At 37.0% G+C, this 14,758-nt stretch overlaps 1 protein-coding gene across 1 annotated transcript in view; it reads right to left on the bottom strand.

Moving 5' to 3' along the window:
• Positions 1-14,484, bottom strand: part of DDX27 (DEAD-box helicase 27) — a 35,268-nt gene extending 20,784 nt beyond the window's left edge. Inside the window, exons 1-2 of the mRNA XM_069072389.1 lie at positions 14,267-14,484; positions 13,055-13,201 (exon numbers count right to left, since the gene is read on the bottom strand). Of these exons, the coding sequence (XP_068928490.1) occupies positions 13,055-13,201; positions 14,267-14,359 (240 nt within the window). The 5' untranslated portion in view covers positions 14,360-14,484. The remainder of the gene's footprint in view (positions 1-13,054; positions 13,202-14,266) is intronic.
• Between the last annotated feature and the right edge of the window lie 274 nt (positions 14,485-14,758).

The raw sequence follows: 14,758 nt of genomic DNA, 5'->3' as shown, positions 1-14,758 counted from the left end.
CCTTCCCATCACTGAAGAGGTAGAAGAACAGAGAGGTAAAGAATATTGTAATGTATTATACTCACTATATTTGATGGTTTTGCCGAATAGTCTTTTTTCCTTTTTTTAATCTTTGTTAAAAAGAATGGCTCTTAAAAAAAAAAAAGAATGGCTCTTATGTGATATAATAGTATTACTGCACTGTTAAGAAATGAGAAAATGCAGTTTCAAAGAAACCTGGAAGACCTATATGAACTAATGTAAACTGAAATGAGCAGAACCAGGATACTCAGTAATACAATAATGACATTATAAAGAAAAATAATTTTGAAAGACCTGAGAACTCTACTTAATAATGTTCTACAGAACTGATGATGAAGCATGCTACCCACTTCTTGACAAAATGCAAAAACATAATTTTATGGGAAAGACTAAAATGAAAGATAAGACGTATATTTTCAGACAAAGCCAATATGAGAATGTTTTTGCTTAACTATGTAGATTTGTTACCAGGGCTTTTCTTTTCTTTTTTCCCCTTAATGGGGAGACAAAGGAATGCCAGAGGATGAAAGAGAGATTCTGTAGTCAAAAAAGAAAAAGTAATAGAAACAAAAGAGAGTTACTGAGATATTTTTAATGCAGAGAAGAGAACAGAAAGGTCAGAAAGAGGTACAAAGCAGAACAGCTGTGAAACTTAGAGGTTGAACTTACATATTTAAAAAAGAAAATAAGTTATATATAAGAGATCTGAAATTTCATTTTAATCTGTTCCACCCTGTATATGGAAATGCCCACTTTATTTGTTCTTTCCTAAGGTTGGGATACAAAATTTTTAAGGAACAAAGGGGAGAGAAGCAGAGTCAAAATGGCAGGGTAGAGGAAGCATTCCAGTCAAACTCCAGCATTCCCCTCCAAACAACGTTAAAATAATATGTCAAACTGAATTCAGGTGTTGTACAGCCAATAAAAGATCAGGGTAAGACATTTTCCCAACCCAAGACAAGTTAGATCAGAAGGAGTGGTCTGTGACACTCGGATGAAGAACTGGCCAGAAGCACAGCATAGGAAGGCAGCAACAAAACCTTTGGGCTTTGCTGAGACAACAATACCCAGAAATGGCAAGGGGATTAGAAAATGGGTGAGAAAGTATAAAGGTTTCCTATGTTGACACTAGGTGCAAGATGGGACACTGTTTGGCAACCTCATTTCCTATTAGCCAGTTCCAGGTCACAGTTCCAGGTCAGAAAGGGGCACTAACACTTACTTTCAAAGGAGCAGAACCCCTACCTGGGAAAAGACGAGAGCACAGACTAGGAGAGCAGTGACCACAACTCTTCTTTGATCATATGACCTTGGAAGTACTGAAAAATTACAGACTCCCAAAATTAGCTGTGAAAACAGCAAGGCATTAGGGGCAGCTAGGTGGCACAGTGAATAGAGAGCACAGATCCTGGAGTCAGAAGGACCTGCGTTCAAATCCGGCCTCAGACACTTAACACAAAAAACTAGCCATGTGACCTTGGACAAGTCACTTAACCCCAACTGCCCTACCTTCCCCTCTCCAAAAAAGAAAAAAGAAAACAGCAAGGCAAAAAGGTCTGAAGCTTGGAGCAGTGACTTACTTTAACCTCCTACCTCCACAAAGCTCTAACATAAAAATCAAAGTCAAGAAGCTGGAAAAATGAGCAAACATACACATACAAAAATCTGGTTATAAAAACTACTATGGTGACAGGGAGTCTCAAGATACAAACGCCAAAGACAATGAAATGAAAACATCTATAACCAAAGCCTCAAAGAAAAATACACACTGGACACAAGCCCAAGAAAAATTCCTGGAAGAGCTAACAAATGGGATTTTTTTTAAAGCAAAAAAAAAGATTTTAAAAACAAATTAAAATAGTAGAGGAAAAACTAGTAAAAGAAATGAGAACAAAACAAGAAAATTACGAAAAGAGAATTAAGAGCTAGGTAAAAAAGGTAAAAAGAACTCCTTAAAAAGCAGAATTGGCCAAATGAGAAAAAAGATAGACATTATTTCACTGAAAAAAAAAATTCCTTAAAGATTAGAATTTGCCAAGCAGAAGCCAATGACTCCATGAAACATCAAGAAACAATGTCAAAAGAATGAAAAAAATATGTAGAAAATGTGAAATATCTAAGAGAGCAATGGAATAATTTCTCTGTCAGATTTATGATAAGAAAAATTTAGGACCAAAGAAGATATAAAGAGCATTTCAAAATGTAAAACAGATCACTTTGATTATATAAAATTAAAAAAGTTTTGTACAAACAAAACCAATGCAACCAAAATTATAAGGAAAACAGAAAGCTGGGGGGAAATTTTAATAACAGGTATCTCTGATAAAGGCCTCATTTCTCAAATATAGAGATCTGAGTCAAATTTATAAAAATATAAGTCATTCCCCAATTGATAAATGATCAAAGGATATGAACAGGTAGTTTTCTGACAAAGAAATCAAAGCTATCTATAGTCATATGAAAAAATACTCTAAATCACTGCTGATTAGAGAAATGTACATTAAAACAACTCTGAAGTACCATCTCATACCCATCAGATTGGCTAACATGACAAAAAAGGAAAATGTCGGAAACTGTAGATGTGGGAAAACTAGAACACTAATGCACTACTGGTGGATTTGTGAACTGATCCAGTCTTTATTTTGGAGAGTAATTTGAAATTATGCATGCCCTTTGATCAAGCAATAACCATTGCCAGATCGATATCCCAAAGACATGCAAAAAAAAAGGGAAAAGGACCTGTTTGTACAAAAATATTTATAGCAGTCCTTTTTGTAGTAATTAAGAACTAGAAATCGAAGAGATACCCATCAACTGAGGAATGGCTGAAAAAGTTGTGGTATAGGATTGTAATGGAACATTACTGTGCTATAAGAAATGACAAGCAGGATGATTTCAGAAAAACCTGGAAAGATTTACACAAACTGATGCTTAGGGGTAGCTGGGTGGCGCAGTGAATAGAGCATTAGGCCCTGGAGTCAGGAGGATCTGAATTCAAGTCCGCCCTCAGAGACTTAACATTCTTAGTAGTTGTGAGATCTTGGACATGTCACTTAACCCCAACTGCCTTGCCTTCCCCCTTCCAAAAAGACCAAAAAGTAAAAAAAACTGTTGCTTAGTGAAGTGAACAGAACCAAGAGAACACTGTACACAGAAACACAATATTGTACAATGAAAAATTGTGAATGATTTTCCTATTCTCAGCAATACAATGATCCAAGACAATCCCAAAAGACTAATGATAAAGCATACTATCCACCTCTAGAGAAAGAACTGACATTGACTGAATACAGACTAAAGCATGCTATTTTTCACTTTTTTTCTTTCATTCTTTTTCTTTTATTCATGTCTTCTTATACAAAATGACATATGAAAATGTTTTACATGCTTATGTATATCTTTAGCTGACTGCTTACTGTCTCAGAAGGGGGAGGGTGGGGAAGGGGAAAGAGAGAAAATTTAAATAAAACTTTAAATAAAAATGTTTTGGGGCATCTAGGTGGCACAGTGAATAGAGCATCAGCCCTGGAATCAGGAGGACCTGAGTTCAAATCTGGCCTCAGACATTTAACACTTACTGGCCCTGTGACCTTGGGCAAGTCACTTAACCCCAATTGCCCTGCCCTGCCCTCCCCCTTCCAAAAAGCAGAAAAAAAAAGTTTTAAAAATTTGATATATCTCAATGGAAAACAACTGACCTGTAAAATAGATCCAGGGGGAATAATTTAAGAATTAGTGAACTACTTGAAGCAAACATAAACATCCTATTTCAAGAAATTATTGAGGAAAACTAACTTGATTTCTTGGAACCAGAGGGCAAACCTAAAACTGAAAGAATCCAATGACAACCTTCTGAAAGAGAACCCAAAATGAAAACTCCCAGGAATATAATAGCCAAATTCCAGAGTTCTCAAGCCAAGGGGAAAATATTGTAAGTAGTCAGAAAGAAACAATTCAAATATCAGAGAACCACAATCAGGATCATGCAAGATTTAACAACTACTACAATGGACAAGCAGAAGGCTTAGAAAACAATATTCTGAGAGGCAAAAGAATGAAGATTATAACCAAGAATAAAATACCATGCAAAACTGAAGGTTGGAGCAGTGACTGTTCCTTGAGAAGAAAAAAATTCAACATTTAATGAAATAGGGAACTTTCATAGAAAAACTAACATTCAAACACAAAAGTCCAGAGAAGCATTAAAAAAAAACATGAAAGAGAAATTATAAAGGGACTTAAGGTTAAACTGTTTCATTCCTATATGGGAAGAAAATATATGTAACTCCTAAAAATGTTATCACTGGGGCAGGTAAAAGTTTACATAAACAGAAGACATATCTGTGACTCAATTATGATGGAATAATCTCAAAAAAAAATGGGAGGGGGCAGGTAGGTGGAACAGAGAATAGAGAACAGGCCCTGGAGACAGGAGAACCTGAGTTCAAATCTAGCCTCAGACACTTGACACTTACTAGATGAGGAAGAAATTAAAGATATCTATAAGCATATGAAAAAAATGTTCTAAATCACTATTGATTAGAGAAATGCAAATCAAAAGAACTCTGAGGTACCACATCTAACAGGTCAGATTGGCTAAGATGACAAAACAGGAAAATGATAAATGCTGGAGAGGATGTGGAAAAATTGGAACACTAATGCACTACTGGTGGAGCTGTGAACTGATTCAACCATTCTGGAGAGCAATCTGGAACTATGCCAAAAGGGCTATAAATAAGTGCATACCCTTTGACCCAGCAATACTACTTCTAGGGATGTATCCCAAAGAGATCATAGAAGTGGGAAGAGGTCCTGTATGTACAAAAATATTCATAGTAGCTCTTTCTGTGGTGGCAAAGAACTGGAAATCAAGAGGATGCCCATAAATTAGGGAATGGCCAAACAAGTTGTGGTATATGAATGTAATGGAATACTACTGTGCTATAAGAAATGAGGAGCAGACAGATTTCATAATAACCTGGAGAGACTTATACAAACTGATGTTGAGTGAGAAGAGCAGAACCAGGAGATATTTGTACACAATTACAGACACAACATATGTGTGATGACCAACTTTGACAGACTGGGCTCTTCTCAGCAATGCAAGGTTATAAGGCAACTCCAAAAGACTCATGATGGAAAGAAATGTCCACATCCAGAGAAAGAATTATAGAGTTTGATGCAGATTGGAAGCAAACTACCTGCTCTCTTTCTTTTTCTTGTTTTGTTTCTTCGTTCCCATTGTTCATTCCACAGGTTATAATCCTTCTTTGCAACCTGACTAATGTTTAATGTGAAGGTATTTGTAGATCCTGTATTTGATTGCTTGCCACCATGGGGGGAGGGGGGAAGGTGAAGGGAGGAGAGGGAAGGGAAGAAAATTTGAAACTCAAGGGATTGTGGAACTGAATCTTGTAAACTAAAAGTAAACAAATAAATTAATAAAATAAAATAATAAAGGTAGACAGAGGTACATACTCATAGCAAAATCAGTTTATTAACAATAACACATGTAACTATTAACAAAGTGGGTCAGACTGTTCATCTCAATAAAGTCAGTGAGAAGTGAACTCTCTTTATTGATACACAAGAAGGGAGTCTTTGTAGTCGTGGAATATTTTGAATAGGTATACCAAGAAAAATGGGATGGCATTCCAGTGAGGCTAATCACACCCCTCTCTGACAATTAAGGAATGCTAATTGATTTATGGAGCCCATCTGCATCTTGTAAAGAAATCAAAATTACCAGACTTGTGTCTCCTTGGAAGAGATATAACTTCACTTAATTTACAAGGACAGGCAAGAACAGAAGACATATCTTTTGGGGATGATAACAAGATAAATTGTGGGGTTTAAAGATAACAAACATGTCCTGGAAGTATCCCAGGAGCTACCAGTATGAGACATAACTTTTCTTTTAATTATACCTTTAAATTAACTCAGAGGGAAAGCCAAAATTGCTAAGCTCAACTCAAAAATATAACAAAGTGGCTTCAGGCAGATGCAGATTCAATTATAAAATTAATACAGCATAAAAACAATTACACTGTGGAATCAATACAACAGAAACTCAAGGTAATATTAATTTTTTTTTTTGCTTTTTGGAGGGCAGTTGAGGTTAAGTGACTTGCCCAAGGTCACGCAGTTAGTTTTTGTGTTAAGTGTCTGAGGCTGGATTTAAACTCAAGTCCTCCTGACTCCAGGGCCAGTGCTCTATTCACTGCGCCACCTAGCCGCCCCTCAAGGTAATATTAATTATGATTTTTTTCACTGGTCATAAGATGAAAACACACACGCTGTTGTTACAGAAATAAAATTTGCTCAACAAGGAAGAAGGAAGGGAAGGAGCAAAAAGAAAGGGCAGCTTAAAACAAACTTTTGAGGAGAGGAAAAGGTTAAAAGAGAAGGAGGAGAAAAAGAGAGAAACTTAGAGAGAGAGAAGGATAAAGAGAAGAAAATAGGGTGAAGGAAAATACAATTCGTAAATATAACTGTGAATGTGAGAAGAATGAATTCATCCATAAAATGGAAGCCAAAAAAAAGATTTCTGATTAGAAATCAAAAATCAGGAACATACAGCCTGCATGAAACACAAAGACACATAGAGTTAAAAAAAAAAGGGGGATTGCAGCAGACTCTGTTATGCTTCAGCGGAAGGCAGGGGTAACAAGCATATCAGACAAGGCAAAAGGAAAAATAATCCTAATTCAAAGAGAGAATCAAAGAAACAACATTTTGCTAAATCCTACCACAGACAATCAAGTAATATCAATATACAACCAAATGGCATAGCATTCAAATTATATGTTTTTTTTAATTTAGTATTTTATTTTTATCCCAAATTAGATATAAAAAGAATTTTTAACATTTGGGTTTTTTTTTTTTATTTTGAGCTCCAAATTCTTCTTTCTTTCCCTCCCATCTCCCCTCATTGAGAAGGCAAGTAATTTGATATAGGTTATACATGTGCAGTCATGCAAAACATTTTTCCATATTAGTCATGTTATGAAAGAAAACACACACCAAAAGAAACATGAAAGTTTATTTTGCTTCAATCTAAGTCAGACTCCATCAGTTCTTTCTCTGAAAATGGAAAGCATTTTTCATCCTAAGTCCTTCAGAAGTATCTTGGATCACTGTACTGATGAGAACGGTGAAGTCATTCAACTGATCATCATACAGTATTGCTCTCATTATATACAATGTTCTCCTGGTTCTGCTTTTTTCATTTTATATCAGTTCATGTAAGTCTCTCCAGATTTTTCTGAGAGCACAATAATATTCCAACACAATCAAAACAACTCATTCCCCAATTCATGGGCACCCCCTCAATTTCCAATTTTTGCCACTAATAAAAGAGCTGCTATAATTTTTTTGGACATATGGATCCTTTTCCTTTTTGTTTTGGTTATTTTTAATCTCTTTGGGATACAGACCTAGTAATGGTACTGCTGACTCAAAGGGTTTACCAAAGGGTATACATAGAATTTTATAGCATTTTGGGCATAGTTCCAAATTGCCCTCCAGAATGGTTGGATCAGTTCACAACTCCACGAAGAGTGCATCAGTGTCCCAATTTTTCCATATCCCCTCCAACATTTGTCATTTTCCTTTTCTGTCATATTAGCCAATCTAAGAGGTGGTACCTCAGAGTTGTTTTAATTTGCATTTCTCTAGTCAATAGTCATTTAGAGACTTTTTTTCATATGATTATAGATAGCTTTGATTACTTTATCTGAAAAATGCCCATTCATATGCTTTGACCATTTATCAATTGGGGAATGAATTGTATTCTTATAAAGTTGGCTCCGTTTTCTACACATTTGAGAAATGAGACTTTTTCTGAGAAACTTGCTGTAAATATTTTTTCAGTTATAATTACAAACTATTTCCCTTAATTTTTTCTCTATTTATCTTATTCTCTCTCTCCTTTCATCCTGTCTGTCCTCAAAAGTGTTTTGCTTCTGACTACTGTCTCCCCCAACCCACCCCCCCCTCTATCAGCTCCACATCCCCCCCCCCCTTCTTTTATCCCTTTCTCCTCCTACTTTCTTGTAGGGTAAGATAAATTTAATACCCAACTAAATGCATATGTTACTTCCTTTTTGAACCAATTCTGAAGAAAGTAAGGTTCATGTGCTTCTTCCCCAACTTCCCTCATCTTCCCCTCCTGTGTAAAAGCTCTTTCACGCCTCTTTTACCAGATAACTTACCCTCTCTTTCCCCTTTTCCCAATGCATTCCTCTTTCTCACTGCTTAACTTTATTTTTTCAGATAATCATCCCATCATATTAAACTCACACCCATTACTCTGTATGTATACTCCTTCTAATTGCCCCAATAATGAAAGAGTTCTGAGGAGTTACAAGCATCATCTTCCCATGCAGGAATGTAATCAGTTTAGCCTTATTAAATCCCTTGTTATTTCTCTCTCCCATTTACCTTTTTATGCTTCTTTTGAGTCTTGTACTTTAAAGTCAGATTTTCTATTCAGCTTTGGTCTTTTCATCAGGAGTACTTGAAACTCTTCTATTTCATTGAATATCTATTTTTTCCCCTGAAGGATCATACTCAGTTTTTGCAGGGCAGGTAATTCTTTGTTGTAATCCTAGCTCCTCTATCCTCCAGAATCATATTCCAGGTCCTCTGAACCTTTACTTGGAAACTGTTAACTCTTTTGTGATCCTGAGTATAGCTCCATGATGTTTGAATTGGTTTTGGTTTTTTTTTTTCTGGACACTTGCAGTGTTTTCTCCTTCAAGTTGAACTGATCCAACCATTCTGGATGCCCAAAGGGCTATAAAACTGTGCATGCCCTTTGACCCAAAACCACTTCTAGGTCTATATTCCAAAGAGATAATAAAATGGGAAAAGTACTCACATGTACAAAAATATTTATAGCAGCTCTTTTTATGGTGACCAAGACCTGGAGATTGAAAGGTTGCCCATCAACTGGGGAATAGCTGAACAAATTGTGGTATATGAATGTGATGGAATACTATTGTTCCATAAGAAATGATGAGCAAGCAGACTTCAGAAAAACCTAGAAAGACTTATATGAACTGATGGTGAGTGAAGTGAGCAGAACCAGAGCACTGTATACATTTAACAATCATACTGTGAGATGACTAACTTTGAGAAACTTAGCTCTTCTCAGCAGTGCAAGGATCTAAGACAGCTCCAAAAGACTCATGATGGAAAATGCTATTCACATCCAGGAAAAGAACTATGGCAGATGAATGCGGATAGAAGCATACTATTTGCTCTTTTTTTTTGGTTGTTGTTGTTTCTTTCTCATAGTTTTTTCCATTGGTTCTAATTCTTCTTTACAACATGACTAATACGAAAATATGTTTAATTTTAATATATATGTATAGCCTATATCAGATTGCAAGTGATCTTGGGAAAGGGAAAGGGGAGGGAGAGAAAATTTAAAACTCAAAATCTTATGGAATTGAATGTTGAAAACTAAAAATAAATAAATGTTTAAAATATTTTCTTCTTGACCTGGGAGCTCTGGAAATGGACTACAGTATTCCTGGGAGTTTTCATTTTGTCATCTCTTTCAGGAGGTGATTAGTGAAGTCTCTGGATTTCTATTTCACCATCTGGTTCTAGAATATCAAATTTTCCTTGATAATTTGTTGAAATATGACAGCTAAGCTCTTTTTTCAATCATGGCTTTTCAGGTAGTCTGATAATTTTTAAATTATATCTCCTAGATCAGTTTTCCAGTCAGTTGTTTTTCCAATGAGATATTTCACATTTTCTTCTAATTTTTCATTCTTTTGATTTTGTTTTATTATATCTTGATGTCTCTTGGAGTCATGAACTTCCACTTGCCCAATTCTAATTTTTAAGGAATTGTTTTCTTCATTGAGCTTTTACATCTCCTGTTCCATTTGTCCAATCCTACTCTTTGAGGCATTTTTCTCGAGTGAATTTTTGTGTATCTTTTGCCATTTGGCCAACTCTGCTTTTTAAGGCATTCTCTTCAATAGATTTTTGTGTTCTTTTACCATTTAGTCATTTGGCCTATTTTTAAGGTATTATTTCCTTCAGTATTTTTTTATGCCTCCTTTATCAAGCTGTTGACTTTTTTCAGCTCTTACATCACTGTCACTTCTTTTCCCAATTTTTTTTTACCTCTATTACTTCATTTTTAAAATCTTTTTTGAGCTCTTCCAAGAATTCTTTCTAAGCCCAAAACCAATTCACATTTCTTTCTGAGGATTTGAGTATAGCAGTTTTGACTTTGTTGTCTTCTTCCAAGTTTGTTTTGATGTTCCCTGTCACCACAGCAATTTCTATGGTCAGTTCTTTAGTTGTTTGATTTTTCTATCCTATTTCTTGACTTTTTATTTTATATTAATTTTGGCTGTGCTCTTGGGGAGGAGGGGAGAGGCAGGCTGCGTGCACTGTCCAAGCTTCAGGTTTCTCATGCTGCCATTTTCATAATTAGTTTGGGTTGTTTTTTTTTTTGGGGGGGGGGGGGGCGCAGGGTCCTGGGAGAAGAAAGTTTTCAGTTCTTCTAAGGTGGTATGATCTAGGGAGAGGTATGTTTTTTTCTACCTTCCTGGCCTGTGCTGCTTTGTGAGCACTCTCAAGGAACTGGGACCAGAGTTCCTACTTCCCTGAGGCCTCAAGCTCTGATATGCTAGTGTTCCTCCTCACTCTGGGACTTAGAAGCAGGACCTATACCCAATATGGGAAATGCAACAGAGTCTTGCACCCAGTGCCAGCAAAGGGACCCTGTAATCTCCTTCTGATCAGCTGTACAACCCCCTCTTCCCCTTTTGTGGACTAAGAGCTCCAGAAGCCACTACTGCTATTGATAATGATTCAGTCACCCCCAAGGACTGCTGCTCGTTTGCTATGGTACAGTCTGCATTGGTGCAAACTCCGCTGGACTGTATTCTACTTTTACCCTATGCAACAGACCTTTCCAATTGACCTTCTAAGTTGCCTTGGGTTGGAAAATTGTTTCACTCTGTCCTTTTGTGGATTCTGCCACTCCAGAATTTGTTTTGAGATATTTTTTTAAAGTTGTTTGGAACAGAAATAGGAAGAGCTCAGGCAAGTCCCTGCCTTTTCTCTACCATCTTAGTTCTGTCCCCACTTTCCAAATTCTTAAAGGAAAAGTTAAATGAGCTAAAGAAGGAAACAAACAATAAAATGATGCTAGTGGGGCACCTCAATTTACCCCTCTCAGAAATAGATAAATCTAGCCATAAAGAAGTTAAGTAAAATTAAATTTTAATAAAGTTAGATATGTTGGACCTCTGGGAAAAGTAGAAAGCAATCTGGCAAAAACTAGGCATAAACCAACATCTCCCACCATATTATCAATATAAAGTCAAAATGAATACATGACTCGGTCATAATGATATCATAAACAAATTAAGAGAGTATAGAAAAATCTGCCCGTCAGATCTATGGATAAAAGGAAGAGTTTATAAAGAAAGAACAGAAAAAGAAGATCACAGGAAGTAAAACAGATAATTTTGATTACATGAAATTTTAAAATTTTTTTCACAAACAAAATCAATGCAGCCAAAATTATAAGAAAAACAGGAAACTGCTTCTCTGATTAAATTTATAAAAATAAGAGCCATTCCCTAATTGATAAATGTTCAAAGGATATGAACAACCAGAAGAAATCAAAGGTCATATAAAAATACTCTAAATTACTACTGATTATAGAAATTATAGGAGCTCTTTGTGGTGACAAAGAATCATAAATTGAGGGAAGCTCTATCAATTGGGGAATGGATGAACAACTTGTGGTATATGATTATGATATGATACTATTGTGCTCTAAGAAATGATAAGGGGATGGTTTCAGAAGAGCCTAGGAAGGCTATTTATATTAATTGATGCAAAGTGAAGTGAGCAGAACCAGGAAAACATTATACATAGTAACACCAATATTGTAATAATAATCAACTGTGAAAGATTTGACTACTCTGATGAATATAATGATCCACAAGGATTCCAAAGGATTCATGATATAAAGAGCTACTGACCTCCAAAGAGAGAACTGATGAACTCAGTGAGTATATTGAAGTATATTGCTTTCCACTTTTTAAATCTTCCTCTTTTTTGGGGGGAGGAGAGGGGGGGGACCAGAGCTAATATGAAAATATGTTTTGCATGACTTTGCATGTCTAATGGGTATCATATTGCTTGCTTTCTCATATTTTTTTTTTTGGAGGGCAACTGGGGTTAAGTAACTTGCCCAAGGTCACACGGCTAGGTTTTTTTGGTGTGTGTGTTAAGTGTCTGAGGCCAGATCCGAACTCAGATTCTCTTGACTCTAGGGCCGGCATTCTACTCACTGCGCCACCTAGCCGCCCTAAAATATTTTGTTTGTAACAAAGAAAGCAAGAGTTCCTTTCAAGATTCAATGAAGAAACACAAAAAATTTACAGGATACATAAGAAATGAAAAATGTGATGGAATATAGAGAAGCATGGAAAGGCTTATATGAATTGATACAAAACAAAGCTAAGCAGAAACAGGAAAATAATGTACAGAATGCCAACAACAATGTAAACAGGAAGAACAACAATTTTAAAAAGCCTTCAAAATTGAATCCCGAAAAATTATAAAGATCAAGCTTGACCCCAAAGAAGAGATATGAGAAGGCAACTCTTTCCCATTGTTTCTTTGTTAGGAGTAGGGGAATGCATGTGGAATACCTCATGTAACATCAGACTTTTTAAAATATATTAGCTAGTTTCCCTGAAACTAGTTGGTTTTTTTTTTTGGTTAATGGGGAACTCTCTAGAGAAAGAGAGAGAATAAGCGAGAGGAAATATATTAGTTAATATAAATGAAGTAAAACAATCTATCAATAAAATTTTGTTAAATATTCATAGCATAAGTCTTAATGGAACTCATGAGTCTACTGTATACAGGAATAATGAATGGCAAGTTAAGTAACTAATATTTTGGTCCTGGAACCCATTCTCTTGACCCCCAAATAAATCAGGACCCCTATCTTAAATCTCCTTATCACTGCAAAACTCACCTTCTTCTTGAGTTGACTCATAACATCAGCCATGGCCCAGTTCCCATCATATGCTCCCTCTTTCTCAGTAAAAACAAAGTCTGGATTAAAATCAGCACTCCGATTCTTCCGCAATGCCTGCTTTTTTCGGCCCAGCACAATGGGCTCCTGAAAAAAAACAATAGGAGAATTCATGCCAGAGTTGGTACCCAAGAGAGTTGAGATATGGGAAGCCTGGAGAATGGAAGCAATCTCATTATCACTTATTTTTTTTCTTAAAGAAGTTCTACATATATTTTTAAGAATTGGAAAGAAATCCTACTAAATAATATATCTTTACTAAATAAAATCTGAAAAAAGTCCTTCCATAATTATGTTAAAATTGTCTTTCAAGACATACTTCAAAGTACTTGCCTGCTTTATCTTTCCTCAAACTTCCCTATTTTTGTGTCTTTGCTCACATGTTTGCCAAGGCTGGAATGCCTTCCTATGTCTAATATCTTCACCTGTTGAAATTCTTTTGTTGTTGTTTAGTTGTTTTTGGTCATGAACAAGAGCTCCTGACTGATGTGGGGTTTTCTTGACAAAGATACTGGAATGGTTTGCCATTGCTTTCTGGGGCTCATTTAAAGAATAAGGAAACAGGGTTAAGTGACTTGCCCTGGGTCACAAAGCTAGGAAGTGTCTGAGGATGGATTTAAACTCCAGGTCTGGAGTTTACCAGTTGCACCACCTGAAATTCTACCCAACTTTACCCCTTAATAAACCATTTCCTGTAACAGTGATTACTCCCAATGAAAATGCCTCTGAACCTCCAAAGTAACTTGTACCTTTATTATACACTCACTGTTTCCCAACTTGGTAACATAGCTATTATTACTTATCTTATACACAACAGAGTGTATGTTAACTGACTGCATCATCAGCTATTCTCCTTCCACCATGACCACCGCCACCCAAGATAAACATGGTCCTGTGTATTCAAGTTGCAAGATAAATGTTTCCACCAATCCATTAACAAGCATTTGTTGAGCAATACCTGAGCACTACGTAAGTGCCAGACTCGGTGCTAGGCGCTGGAAACAGAGAAAAAGGAAACAGTCCCTGCCCTCTGGGTCTTACTCCAACCCAGTCGTTCCCTAACTCCTAGCACTTTTTTTTCCACTGAACCACGCTACGTCTCGGAGAGGCAAGCGACACCCCCCCCCCACGCCACCCCCCGCCGCCACCTACCTCTTCCTCATCACCCCCGCTGTCGGATTCTGGTTCCAGGGGCCCCTGATCATCTTCCCCAATAGTCCAGATCAAGTCTAAATCCTGAAGCATGGTAGCTCCACAAACACTTCCCGTAGCGCATGTATAGATCCTCCAGCACTTCCGCTTCAGTCATCATCCATTTCCTCTCTTCGGCCACCGTAAATTTACGCATGCGCGGAAGTGGGACTGGGAGGCTACGTGTGCTGAGAGTAGAGGTGGGGGACGGAGGTGGCATAGGCTCTTTCCTTCCTTACGCAAGCTACGTCTAAGCTTCCAACTCTGCGCAGACGCCACAGGGGCTTTCAACCCTTGCAACTCTGCGCAGGCGCTACAGCAGTTTACAGTAGTGTGCCGGCAGCTCCCTTCTTGTGGGTCTTTGCTTAAGCCAAGAGAGCTTGGGGGAAGGGGGTGGGACTGCCTGGAACTTGTGTTTTGTTAAGTGGGCCGTTCTGGTCTCTGGAGAGGGCG

Source organism: Petaurus breviceps, unplaced genomic scaffold, assembly GCF_028583685.1.
Source record: "Petaurus breviceps papuanus isolate PSGF00001 unplaced genomic scaffold, PetGlider_PUasm1.0 90847, whole genome shotgun sequence".
NCBI lineage: Eukaryota > Metazoa > Chordata > Mammalia > Diprotodontia > Petauridae > Petaurus > Petaurus breviceps.
The sequence above is the reverse complement of the archived record's forward strand: the minus strand, read 5'-3'. Positions and strand labels throughout refer to the sequence as shown.